This window comes from Hippocampus bargibanti, linkage group LG04, assembly GCF_051943395.1.
Source record: "Hippocampus bargibanti isolate YZ-2025 linkage group LG04, ASM5194339v1, whole genome shotgun sequence".
NCBI classification, from domain to species: Eukaryota; Metazoa; Chordata; class Actinopteri; order Syngnathiformes; family Syngnathidae; genus Hippocampus; species Hippocampus bargibanti.
The window spans coordinates 7,575,001-7,589,833 of NC_142737.1; the positions used below are offsets into that span (position 1 = coordinate 7,575,001).

The 14,833-nt window shown below is 37.0% G+C and overlaps 1 protein-coding gene across 1 annotated transcript in view; it reads left to right on the plus strand.

Moving 5' to 3' along the window:
• LOC148898860 (netrin receptor UNC5C-like) overlaps positions 1 to 14,833 on the plus strand; it is a 215,406-nt gene that overhangs the window by 117,829 nt on the left and 82,744 nt on the right. The window contains exon 3 of the mRNA XM_088993796.1: positions 5,614 to 5,757. Coding sequence (XP_088849922.1) covers positions 5,614 to 5,757 — 144 coding nt within the window. The remainder of the gene's footprint in view (positions 1 to 5,613; positions 5,758 to 14,833) is intronic.

The window sequence follows — 14,833 nt, forward strand, 5'->3', positions numbered from 1 at the left end:
ACATACATACATACATACATACATACATACATACATACATACATACATACATACATACATACATAAATGAACGAATAAATAAACAAAAAAACGCTGACATAAATAATCAAATATATAAACAAACAAATGAATACATAAATACACGAATAAATGACAAATACTAAATACATAATAAATATTTAAATAATGTATAAAAAAATACTACAGAAATAAATACATACATACATACATACATACGTACATACGCACACACGCACACACACACACACACACATGCCACGTACACACATACATACATAAATGAATGAATTAATAAATAAATAAATGAATACATAAATAACCAAATAAATGAACAAATGAATAAATAAATACATGAATAAATGATAAATACTAAATACATAAATAATAAATACTTAAATAACGTGTAAAAAATACAAAATGAATAAATGAATAAATAAATACATAAATGAACAAAAAAATAAATAAATAAATAAATAAATAAAACCATGAATGAATAAATGAATAAATAAATACAAAAACAAATAAATAAATGAATGAATACATAAAAGAATGAATAAATGATTAATGAATAAATAATAAATACCAAATGAATAGATAATAAATACATAAATGACAAATACAAAAAATACAAAATAAGTTAATAAATTCAACTTGTTGACAACTGGATGCATATTATTATTATTATTATTATTATTATTATTATTATTATTATTATTATTATTATTATTATTATTATTATTATGTTTTTTAACACACTTAAACTGTACCAAAAATATATTTTAAAAACATAATTTCATTTATAGTCGCTCATTCAACTAAATATAATCCAAACCTTCCAAAAAGCCAACAACAACAGTAGAGAGTTGTGCTGTAATGTTTTGTTGCTTCTTCTCCTCCTTCTACTGGTTTTTACTTTTGCATACAACCTTTGAGTGTCTCCTTCCCTCCGTGACATGAACGCTTAGAACAAACATTTAGATGTTTTTTTTTTTCCTTTCCTTAGCACCCCCCCTGCTCCCTTCCCTAAAAATGTGTTTGTTTGACCTGTTTGAATATGACATCGCTTTTAAGTGCTTTATTTCCTCCGTTTCCCTTATCGGCTTTTCAAGAGTGCTGAGCTTCAAACCGCTTCCTTATCACATCCGCCCTTTACATAGAGACTACCATTCCACTCGTTTCTGTGTCACCTCTTTCTATTTCTTTGGTGCAGGTGTTTGATGGCTTGCACTGCTTTCGCGCACTATGTTAGAAACCGAGTCGAAAGTGCAGTTGGCAATGATTCACTCACTTTGTTGAACTTTAAAAATATATTCTTTTAAGTTGCACTGACATTTTTTTGGGCTGTGGTTGAAGACAAATCTGCTTGTTGTCCCATCTTAAAAAAATAATGCTATTTTATCCACCTTTTTAACCATTTCCCAGGAGTTTTTATGAAAGCTCTTTGACAATATTCTGTCAAAATGAACCATGGATAAGGAATTACAGGACACTTAACATTACTTGTCACAGTGGCGACTTTTATCATAATTTTGCCAACTACCTGCAACTTTAAAGGGCTAAATGACACGCAAACTCCCCAACTCCTGTGAGAGTGAGATGCTGGCTGCCTGGCCAAAATTGTCCTACGCGTTGCCGGGCATGGTCGTAAGTACGGGTGATCGTAAGTCGAACTGGTCGTAAGTCGGATGTTACATGTATATTTTTAATGTGGTTGAAACAGATTTTGATGGATTGATAACAGGGAAGCTTTGGCGCTCAACTCCAGAATATTCCACCAATTCTTGAGGCACCTTAATAAAAGAAACTTATTTGTGCAATCCATGTGTCAAAATTGACTTTGATGGGAATGTCAGTGACAGTCTCCGCTCATTTTGATATGGGATGAGTCCCCCGCCCCTGCCCCATCATGATTTTTCCGAGCTGACATGAAGAGTTCCCTTGAAGGGGAAGTTCTGACACGCAACGGAGACCCATCTGATTTTCTGCACCTTGCAGTTCTAAGTTTGATATGCAAATAAAATAAGGCAACCTGTGAAAAGTTAGTTTGACTTTAAGTTTCTGCTAAATTGGTTTCGCAATGCTAACCTCGGGAGATCTGTGTCAGAAAACAACATGGGGTGATTGGAGCTTCATTATTTTCAACAGAAAACTTTTTTTTTGAAATACCAATCAACATTTTTTGCCTATTTTCTGACATGCTGAGGAGTGAACAAAGAGCTGAGTTATACTTTTTTTTTTTGAATTATAAGAAAATGTTCAGAAATAATTACCAAAAAAAACTGCCAAAGTTCAAGGTTTCCATTGTGCGATGAACGAATAAGTCCCATGCTCGGGAAATGGTTGGCTTCCTACCCGTCACTTTCACCCTTACTGGAATTTCAGGCTCGGTGCAACTTCATTCTTCGTTTTCACCGAAGTACTCCTGAGCCTCTCGTTGCTTCTAATTGCCTCTTTAGCTGGCATTTTCGTCTTCGCCTTTGCTCCCTTGCTATGTCCCCCTTCTACAGTTTTTGCCGGTGATAGCGGAGCAGTCGCCCTTGTTAGCCTGCAAGCAGGAGTGCTCGCATTGTCACATTTCAGTGTCGTGACTCGTTGGCCTTCTCTACTCTTATTAGCTCTTGTTGTGTGTACCTTTCCAGCAGTTTTCGCAATACTCGACTGTCAACCATTAAACCGATATAATCGACACTCGCAGACCTTACTGCTGACTTCAAACCTTTATTTTCTTTTTGGCTATAACTTCCCGAATGCACTTGCTGCTGGATATGCCAAAAAAAAAAATCATTATCGAGATGACTGGCATTTATATTTGAGTTTATTTTGATGGTTGTCATATCTTTTAATTATACTAATATGATTATTTGCTTTTTAGAATTACTATTTTTAAATTCTAAAATAGATATAAATAGAGAAAAAAAAGTGTGATTGTTGTTGTTGTTTTTTATTTTATTTTTTATATTGTGTTACAATACAGATGCTCCCCAACTTACGAACATTCAAATTACAAAAAATGGTACATATGAAAATTTTTGCGGGTACAATATGTCGAAAAATATTTGAACAGAGATGCTGTAAGGTAGATTTTGTATTGCGCGACATTTTTCGGGGGTCTCCACTGTGCTTCACGCACACGTACGCACACAGACACATTGGAGGTTTCGTGGGCTGGATGTTTACGCGACGGACACCAAGACAGACCAATCAGCGCTATACTGAAGTGTTCCCAAAGAGTTCAGCCCCCCAACACCGAGCTCGCTTACGATTGGTTGCATAGAGCATTTGGGCGGGGAGCAAATGACGCAATGAGGAGGAGGTGCCAAGCTCGCTTATGATTGGCTGTGTAGAGTATGTGGTCGGGAAGGAAATCCCTCTTTATAGTTGAGGCTACAAAATCTAATGGCTGCTTGAGTAATGCCTTACTGAAGACCCAAGGATATATATGTCGCCGTACTACAGCAGGTGTGACTTTAATTTACAACTGTTAGACGGTCTGTGTTCTCTACTTCCCCGTTCATCGTGTGATTCAAACATACATTTTATCCAATTCCATTGATTAGGCGTTTGCATTCACATGATTTTTACATATATTGCAAATTTCCCCATTGTGGGACGAATAAAGGTATTCTGATTCTGATATATGTAATTTCATAAAAATAATCTTTGATATTCGAGACGCAGTTGATAAATTAAGTGAAGAACTGTCTGAATGCCTCAGTAAAAGTGTTATGAATGACAATGGACTCATTTTAATTAAAGATTTTTGTTAAAAAAAAAAGTTCCTCCAGCGTTTTGTGATTCAGTCTATTTCTCAGCATTGTGGAGGTGCTCTTATTGGTCTAAAGATTTGCGTTTACCAGTGACGTCTTTCATCTTGCGGATATTTAACGCAGAGTAACGCTCCAATAACTCAATGCTTGTTTTGGGCGTACATCCTGTTGCCAGATGCGCTTCCTTATAAACACAGTTTGGCACGAGACCGCTGTGTCGACACGTTCCGGTAGTGGTCACGTTACTTTCTTAAAGCGGTATGCGCACCGAATCGGGGTATCGCCCTGGAGGCTCGGCGCACACATCGACGCATCGTGTCGCAAGACCCATCATTACATGTCGTACGACACTAGGTGTGACTTTATTTTACGAGTGTTAGAGCGTCTGTGTTCTCTACTTCCCCGTTCGTCATTTGACTTAAACATACATTACATACAAAATACAGCACTGACGCAACTTGAGCATCTGTACGTGTCACGAATTCAGAAGGAATCATGAAAACCTATGACTTCCTCGAGAAAGGACCTTGAGAAAATTACGATGAAATCCATCTTACGAACGACCGTTCAGAACGTATCTCGTTCGTAAGGTGGGGAGCGTCTGTATGTAAAAATGTGATTTGTTTTTTTCCTATGGAAACAAAAAAAAAAATAATAATCTTCCATGCCTTTGACTCTGCAACTACAACTCGCTCCCATTTGCCTCGCTACGATCTTCAAACTTTATTTTTTTTTCCTGGGCGAAAGAAACTTCCTGAAAGTCCTCGACGAGCAATCCCCACGGAAATGCTTGGCATTGGTCTGTGCAACACCCCTGAACCCGAAATAAACTGACAAGATCTTTCGCGTGGAACATTTTTGTCCGCCCGCGCATCCCACTCCCGGTGTACTTTTCCCTTAAAAGCCATTTTTCTATCCTCTGGGTTTAACGTTTCATTTGGCCTCTCGCACCTCTTAATCTTTCGCTCTAGTCTGTATGCTTAAGCATTCACTTCCTCCTCTCCCTCCTCATAATTCTTTTATTCCTAAAACATTTTCTGAACGGCTCAGCAGTCCTATTTGATTCTGTTGTATTCTTGAAGGATACGTAGGATCAGGCTTTTGGAGTAACGGAATACTTGTACCGGCGTTACATATTTAAGAACAAAAATTCTGTTGTGGTTACCGAAAAAAATATCCAAGTATAAAAATATGACAGTACATTGCAAGTACCGTATTTTCCGGTATATAAGGCGCGCTCAAAAGCCTTGATTTTCTTCAAAAGATGACCCTGCACCTGATACGCAGGTGCACCTTATGTGTGAAGTAATATTGAGCCACAACAGGTCTCGCAACTACTGTCAGCAGCCACCAACTTCCCCCTTTAGAAGTAGTAGTGCGTAACCCCAGCCTCTGCTGTAGCGCCTGTTGTAAACGGTTATATATTTATATCATATATTTGGAAAACTGTTTTCATTCATTGAAGGTGCGCATTATGGTCCGGTGCGCCTTATATATGGAAAAAGTTTGAAAATATACTATTCATTGAGGGTGCTGCCTTATACTTGAGTGCGTCTTATACATGAGAAAATACGGTAGGTTAATTAAAAATATGGTATGAGTGTCTGCGCAGATGGTTGTCCGTCTGTCAATGTGTCAATCGGCTGGCACTTTAAAACTGTTTTCATACACTGGGCGCACTGCATTCAAAGCTGCAATTACGTTCTGCATCCACTAGATGGAGCTCTGTTAATTAAAATACAATGCAATGTAAAACATTTTATTTGTTTATGTTGTTTTGTTTTGTTTTTCGAATATAATGGTGCTGATTGCTATGTATTTGCAGGTTTGGTTGTAAGAGAAGCCAGCATCGAAATAACCCGGCAGCAGGTGGAAGAACTATTCGGCCCAGAAGATTACTGGTGTCAGTGCGTGGCATGGAGCTCTGCCGGAACCACCAAAAGTCGCAAGGCGTACGTTCGCATCGCATGTGAGTACATAATTCATTTATACTGAAAACCCATCAAACCATAACGTTACAATCGGAATGGATCATTCATCTCCTGCATAATTTAAAATACGGTCATTGATGTTATGAAAAAACAAATAGTGTCTTCTTCGAATCTGTCAACACTTTGTGATACTTATTTCCAGCTTCTGTGCAAAAAAAGCAAACACGTAAATAAAGAAACAAACAAATAAATAGAGACGTGAATAAATAAATAATTGAATACATAAATACGTAAATAAAAACACATACATGCAGACATATATACATACATACGCACGCGCACACACACACACGCACGCACACACGCACACACACACACACACACACACACACACACACACACACACACACATACACACGTACACACATACATACATACATACATACATACATACATACATATATACATACATACGCACGCACACACACACACACACACGCACGCACACCCACACACACACACACCCACACACACACACACACACACACACACACACATACACACGTACACACATACATACATACATACATACATACATACATACATACATACATACATACATACATACATACAGACATAAATGAACGAATAAACAAACAAATAAATGAATACATAAATAACCAAATATATAAACAAATGAATAAATAAATACACGAATAAATGATAAATACTAAATACATATTTAATACATACTTAAATGTATAAAAAATACAAAATAAATAAATGAATAAATACATACATAAACCAACAAATAAATAAGTAAATAAATAAATAAAACAATAACTAAATAAATGACTACATATATGCACAATAAAAACATAAATAAAAACATAAAATAAATAAATACATACATAAAAAAGGAATATTCACTGTAAATAAATAAATAAATAAATACATACATAAATAACCAAATATATAAACAAACAAATGAATAAATAAATACATGAATAAATGATAAATACTAAATACATAATTAATAAATACTTAAATAATGTATAAAAAATACAAAATAAATAAATGAATAAATACATACATAAACCAACAAATAAATAAATAAATACATAAATAAAACAACTAAATAAATGACTACATATATGCACAATAAAAACATAAATAAAACATAAAATAAATAAATACATACATAAAAAATGAATATTCACTGTAAAAATATGAATAAATAAATACATACATACATACATACATACATACATACATACATACATACATACATACATACATACATACATATTTACTCTCAGTAAATATGTATTAAGTAAATACGTAAATAAATACATACATAAATAAAGATCAAACAATGACAAAAATACAGCCATATCTGCAGCCATGTTCTGGTTCCCATTAATTATGAAAATTATGAGATTAGTGTAATGGCATTTTACTCTGTGCAATTGTCTTTTGTTTTATGGGTCAGTGTGAAACTTCAACTGGCAGTAACAAATAGCCCTAGGCAAGCATGCTTTGCCTCTGATTGAGGGAACTCTGCTGGCTAGTCTTCTTCCTGTTGTTTCCTCAGCAGTCTCCCATTTTCTCAACTGTGAAAGGGTGAGAACAGGAACAAAGAAATACAGTAAAGTCTCGTTATATCGGTTCCCACTCAGATGCTTTCCATTCTACAGTACATCCAAGATTTCCACTTAACAAGGATTGGTCTGAAACATATCCCGCCGCGCTGAACTGGGGTTGACTGTACCACTAAATACATGACCACACAGGGGAAATCATTTTAACTCCCCCGACGGACGACACGGAGATGCTTTACGACGTCCTCATATAACCGGGCCGATCGCGGACCCACGACGGTCGTCTTGCGGGTGTCGTTGCCTTGGTGCCACTCAACCGTGTAAGACAAGCGGGAACTTGTCAGGCGGTCAGGGAGAGGTGAATCGGTGAAGAAATAACCAATAACCTTTACTCCGCCTCTTGCGTTTTTGTTTTATTAGTCGTGCTTCACTGAAAAAGCCTTGATTTTCTTCAAAAGATGACCCTGCACCTGATACGCAGGTGCACCTTATGTGTGAAGTAATATTGAGCCACAACAGGTCTCGCAACTACTGTCAGCAGCCACCAACTTCCCCCTTTAGAAGTAGTAGTGCGTAACCCCAGCCTCTGCTGTAGCGCCTGTTGTAAACAGTTATATATTTATATCATATATTTGGAAAACTGTTTTCATTCATTGAAGGTGCGCATTATGGTCCGGTGCGCCTTATATATGGAAAAAGTTTGAAAATATACTATTCATTGAGGGTGCTGCCTTATACTTGAGTGCGTCTTATACATGAGAAAATACGGTAGGTTAATTAAAAATATGGTATGAGTGTCTGCGCAGATGGTTGTCCGTCTGTCAATGTGTCAATCGGCTGGCACTTTAAAACTGTTTCATACACTGGGCGCACTGCATTCGAAGCTGCAATTACGTTCTGCATCCACTAGATGGAGCTCTGTTAATTAAAATACAATGCAATGTAAAACATTTTATTTGTTTATGTTGTTTTGTTTTGTTTTTCGAATATAATGGTGCTGATTGCTATGTATTTGCAGGTTTGGTTGTAAGAGAAGCCAGCATCGAAATAACCCGGCAGCAGGTGGAAGAACTATTCGGCCCAGAAGATTACTGGTGTCAGTGCGTGGCATGGAGCTCTGCCGGAACCACCAAAAGTCGCAAGGCGTACGTTCGCATCGCATGTGAGTACATAATTCATTTATACTGAAAACCCATCAAACCATAACGTTACAATCGGAATGGATCATTCATCTCCTGCATAATTTAAAATACGGTCATTGATGTTATGAAAAAACAAATAGTGTCTTCTTCGAATCTGTCAACACTTTGTGATACTTATTTCCAGCTTCTGTGCAAAAAAAGCAAACACGTAAATAAAGAAACAAACAAATAAATAGAGACGTGAATAAATAAATAATTGAATACATAAATACGTAAATAAAAACACATACATGCAGACATATATACATACATACGCACGCGCACACACACACACGCACGCACACACGCACACACACACACACACACACACACACACACACACATACACACGTACACACATACATACATACATACATACATACATACATACATACATATATACATACATACGCACGCACACACACACACACACGCACGCACACCCACACACACACACACCCACACACACACACACACACACACACACACACATACACACGTACACACATACATACATACATACATACATACATACATACATACATACATACATACATACATACATACATACATACATACATACATACATACATACATACATACAGACATAAATGAACGAATAAACAAACAAATAAATGAATACATAAATAACCAAATATATAAACAAATGAATAAATAAATACACGAATAAATGATAAATACTAAATACATATTTAATACATACTTAAATGTATAAAAAATACAAAATAAATAAATCAATAAATACATACATAAACCAACAAATAAATAAGTAAATAAATAAATAAAACAATAACTAAATAAATGACTACATATATGCACAATAAAAACATAAATAAAAACATAAAATAAATAAATACATACATAAAAAAGGAATATTCACTGTAAATAAATAAATAAATAAATACATACATAAATAACCAAATATATAAACAAACAAATGAATAAATAAATACATGAATAAATGATAAATACTAAATACATAATTAATAAATACTTAAATAATGTATAAAAAATACAAAATAAATAAATGAATAAATACATACATAAACCAACAAATAAATAAATAAATACATAAATAAAACAACTAAATAAATGACTACATATATGCACAATAAAAACATAAATAAAACATAAAATAAATAAATACATACATAAAAAATGAATATTCACTGTAAATATATGAATAAATAAATACATACATACATACATACATACATACATACATACATACATACATACATATTTACTCTCAGTAAATATGTATTAAGTAAATACGTAAATAAATACATACATAAATAAAGATCAAACAATGACAAAAATACAGCCATATCTGCAGCCATGTTCTGGTTCCCATTAATTATGAAAATTATGAGATTAGTGTAATGGCATTTTACTCTGTGCAATTGTCTTTTGTTTTATGGGTCAGTGTGAAACTTCAACTGGCAGTAACAAATAGCCCTAGGCAAGCATGCTTTGCCTCTGATTGAGGGAACTCTGCTGGCAAGTCTTCTTCCTGTTGTTTCCTCAGCAGTCTCCCATTTTCTCAACTGTGAAAGGGTGAGAACAGGAACAAAGAAATACAGTAAAGTCTCGTTATATCGGTTCCCACTCAGATGCTTTCCATTCTACAGTACATCCAAGATTTCCACTTAACAAGGATTGGTCTGAAACATATCCCGCCGCGCTGAACTGGGGTTGACTGTACCACTAAATACATGACCACACAGGGGAAATCATTTTAACTCCCCCGACGGACGACACGGAGATGCTTTACGGCGTCCTCATATAACCGGGCCGATCGCGGACCCACGACGGTCGTCTTGCGGGTGTCGTTGCCTTGGTGCCACTCAACCGTGTAAGACAAGCGGGAACTTGTCAGGCGGTCAGGGAGAGGTGAATCGGTGAAGAAATAACCAATAACCTTTACTCCGCCTCTTGCGTTTTTGTTTTATTAGTCGTGCTTCACTGATGGAGTCGAACATCCTCTGCCATAGACGCTCTCGCCAGACCAGACGGCTTTCCCGAGTGAGCTCGACAGGAGGAAATCCATCACGCTCAGCCCTTCTTTTTAAATATTAACCAGGAAGCAGCTCTTGTAAAGCCTTTATTTATGCACTTACTTACCTGCTTTTATTACCTCCTCCCTAAGCCCCTGTGGTTCGTTTTCCATTGATATTAGCGACAAAATCTACTTAACTTAATTTCACTCAAATTAGTTTATGAGACATAACATAGCCATGTTTGAATATTCAATAATTGCTTGTTATGAATTGGGGATTTTGTGTTCAGTTAAACTTGCTTGGACTCTGTGTTTTGCTGACTAAAGAAGTACGGATGCAGCGGTCACCGTCTAATGAAACGATTCAATGAAAGGAATTTGGTCAGTTGTGTGAATTTTGTTGTCTGGTGATCACATCTTGAAGCAATGGAGGTGTAAACTTTGAATTCAAATTTTGTGCGAAGAATAATTTATGGGGATGATTGACTTTTATGAAGTTAGTCAATTGTAGGCTTCAGCCTGATCTGATCAGCAGATACTTAAAGGACAACCGACGCCCTCGGACAAGTTGTGTCCATAATTTGTAAAATCACTTCAAATGATTTTTACTGAGCGTATTTTACAAAGATTCCACCGCATATAGCTATATTTTACGTTTTAAGACTCGCGCTGAATATTCAGGAAGTCTTGTTTTCGAGTTGGTAACAATTCCTGACGTGACGTCACGTCAGGAACGCCCCCTGACCGAGAAAGCGACACACAATGTATTTTGGGTACTTCGTTGGTCTGAAAACTTTGTGTTGATCCGTGTTGATGGCGAAATTAGAAGGAAAACACATAAATAACGCAATAGTGAATCGTTGTGTGTTGCACCGAGACTACTATTTAATACTAGTTGAAACAAATTCCCAGCAGATAAATCAGCCCATTTCCAACGGAGCTTGGGCAATCCTTTCATCCATTCATCCATCCATCCATGATCTGAACAGTGAATGATCTGTCAGTTGCCATATGATCATTCTTGAAGTGATTGCTTAAAAAAAAGTACCATATTTTCTGCACTTTGAGGCGCACCTAAAAGAAGATTTTTTTCAAAAGCTTACCATGCACTTCATAATCCGGTGTGCCTTATGTATGGAAAACATTTTAAAATATGTCATTCATTGAAGGTGCCCCATATAATGCGGTGCAACTTATGTATGGAAAAGGTCTTTAAATATGTCATTAGTTAAAAGTGTGCCTTATATTATATTATATTAATTTCTCCACTGTGAGACTAATAAAGGAAAATCCAATCCAATCCAATCCAATATTCCAGAAAATGCCATACTTGAAAGATTCACTCTGAACTATGCGCCTCTCAAAAATGGGATTGATGGGCAGAGCAATTGAATAATTGATGAATTGATTATGAATATGGTCAATGGCATGGGAATTTATTGCAAACGGTCATAAGGAAGCTCCAAAAGATCCCATCTTGATTGACATCTGCTGCATGTTCCAATTGTGATTACCAGTACTTTTTATCTCATCGGAGCTTGGTTTCACGCTCCGATTTCGATTGGCGGGCATGCGATTAAAACGCTAGGTGGCCGCTCACGCTTGCATATTTTATTTTGTTCTCCGGCAACCATTCTCGTGAGTCAGCATTCGATCTCTGCATGCGTTTTGCTTTTTTTTTCCACTGCCGTGTCTGCAAATTTAAATCAAGTTTAATCTATTCATTGAATAGATAATAGTGATCATTGTGGCATTATATTTAAAATGTAAGCCTTTTTAGAGTGCTTTTGAAAGTCGTGCAGGCGAGACAAATACAGAAATGTACTTCATTAAACAGTAAAGTGAAATACAAGGCTTGTCTGCGCCCACAAATGGGCATGCGTTGTGTCAGTCTTGCTCTTTGGCCTCACATCCGTCAGGTCAAGATTTTTTTCCTTTCGATGGATTAGCACCTTGTCAAGGTCGCGTGTCCATACGCACACACACAGATGCACAGTCCAGATGACAGCAATTTGTTCTGCCACTTTCCTCAGAGACACGCGTGTGAATAGTAATCAGCAGTCCAGACACTTGTAATGTCTGTCAGTGCCAAATGCCTCTCAATGTGCCACTTTGAGAACTGTGACCAAGTTCAAACACTATCTTTATTGACTCAATGTCTAGTCAGCAAAGACTAAAACTTTCTTGGATGGACTTTTAATTGTGTTAAAATACAAGTTGGCTTTTTTTTAAATAACACGTACGGACAACTTAGACACCAAAATAAAGTTAACATGGAAAACATAGCGCAGATTGCAACCTAGCTAGTTAGTGAAATGGGACTTTGTGTGATAATGCTTATTTAGGTGGAGCAAATTTTCTACTACATTATTCTAAATATATATAAGTATGTCATTTTAATATAGCTGAAATTTTTCTGGGGCCGCCGTCGATGTAGAGTTCAGCTCGTCGCTAGTCTATTGAAGCTAACTACCACAATGGTTGTTAATATGCTGCTATGCTACACACCGCGACAGGCAACTTCAGGTACTGTAATGCGAAATAGGTTACATTGTATATGTCTAGGCACTAATGTACCTTAAAAGTGAAGCTAGCTTGACCTAATAATGAGTGTGAGTGAATATATGCAGTACAGTGATACCTTGGCTTACGAACTTAATTGGTTCCCACTCAGAGTGTGTATGGCGAAAAGTGTGTATCCCAAAAATTAATTTCCAATAGGAAACCATTAAAATGGAGAATAATCCATTCCCAGGTCCCCATAAAACATATTTTTCTACTGTATAATTTTCTAAGCCTTACAACTACACAAAATGTAACTATTTTATGTATAAAAAATGTGCTACGGTATTATAATTCAAGAAATAAACTGTACGGTATAATAAAGTAATTTTATTTACCTGTGATGGTCGTTGATGGCTTGATGGAATGGAGTGGCCGGTTTCATCAGCAATAAACACTTGATGAGGAACGTAACCTTCTTCTTTCACCATCTTGAGCAATGTGTACAGATGGCTTGTGCGAGTTGTTTGTGGAGCCTGATTGATGGGATATTTTAACCTTGCAGTCTACACTCTGCCTTAGAACTATCAAAGTTGAAACTCTCTCACTGTCGTCTGCCTGTCTCTTTAATGTTTAACCCCCCCGCCCCCACCTCACTGCTGCGTTCTTGACCAATCATGTGGCTTTAACCGAACACTGGGGGTGGGGAATAGAGGACAAAAACAGCCGGCTGTCATTTTGTTGTTCGAAAAACGGGCTCGTTCGCGAATGACACATCACTCATTCAGGCAGCTCCGTGTACGAAAACAGTTTGTATGCCAAGGTAAATCGATGAGAAGGTTTCTTCAGCCGTCATCTGTACAAAAGTGAAGGTTTCGGACGTTTCGCCTCCTATCCAAGAGGCTTCGTCAGCGAACTAAAGTCTGACTGGTCGTATCGGCCCCATTTATATATCCCTAATGTCCAGACCTGGTGGCGGCGGACACAGCTATGATAGGTCCCTACTCTCAGGTTGGGGGGGGGGGGGGCGCGGGACCCCCCCCTGTGGCCCCACTGATTGTTCCTACATTCCTGACTAACGATTGGCCTATTACACCCACTCCCCCCGGTATCACCTCATCAGCATAACGACCCTCATCAGCATTGCGAAAGTTGCCTAACCTGTTTTGCCTGAGCAGGCTATTGTATGAACGATCCAAATTGAACCTCACACCACCAGACCGGTTTAATGAAGGATTTTGTTGTTTTATAAGAATCGCCTCTTTTACCCCCCTTTCAAACCATCTATGTTCTTTCGCTAAGATTTTAACCTCATTGTCGTCAAATGAGTGGTTAGTAGCTTTTAGGTGCAAATGTACTGCCGATTGAGGCCCACTAGTATTATCCCTGCGATGTTGATAAAGTCTTTTTTTGAGAATTTGTTGAGTCTCCCCAATGTACTGCTCTTTACAATTTTCATTCTTACAATGTATGGAATAAACTACATTACTTTGTTTTTCATTTGGTAGCCTATCTTTTGGATGCACTAATTTTTGCCTTAACGTGTTTATCGGTTTGAAATAAGTAGGAATTTTATGTTGCCAAAGGACTCTTTGTAATTTTTCAGAAACTCCTGCAATGTACGGTACTGCTACTCCTCTCCTTTTAGAATCTTGAGAATTATTGGTTTCGTTCGCTATTCTTTCTTTCTGACATTTGTTGAATGACCACTGAGGGTACCCACAGTTAGTGAGTGCTCTCCTGATATGTTTTGAGTCCTTTTCTCTACCTTCAGTGCTAGTTGGTATTAGTTTAGCCCTATGCTGGAGGG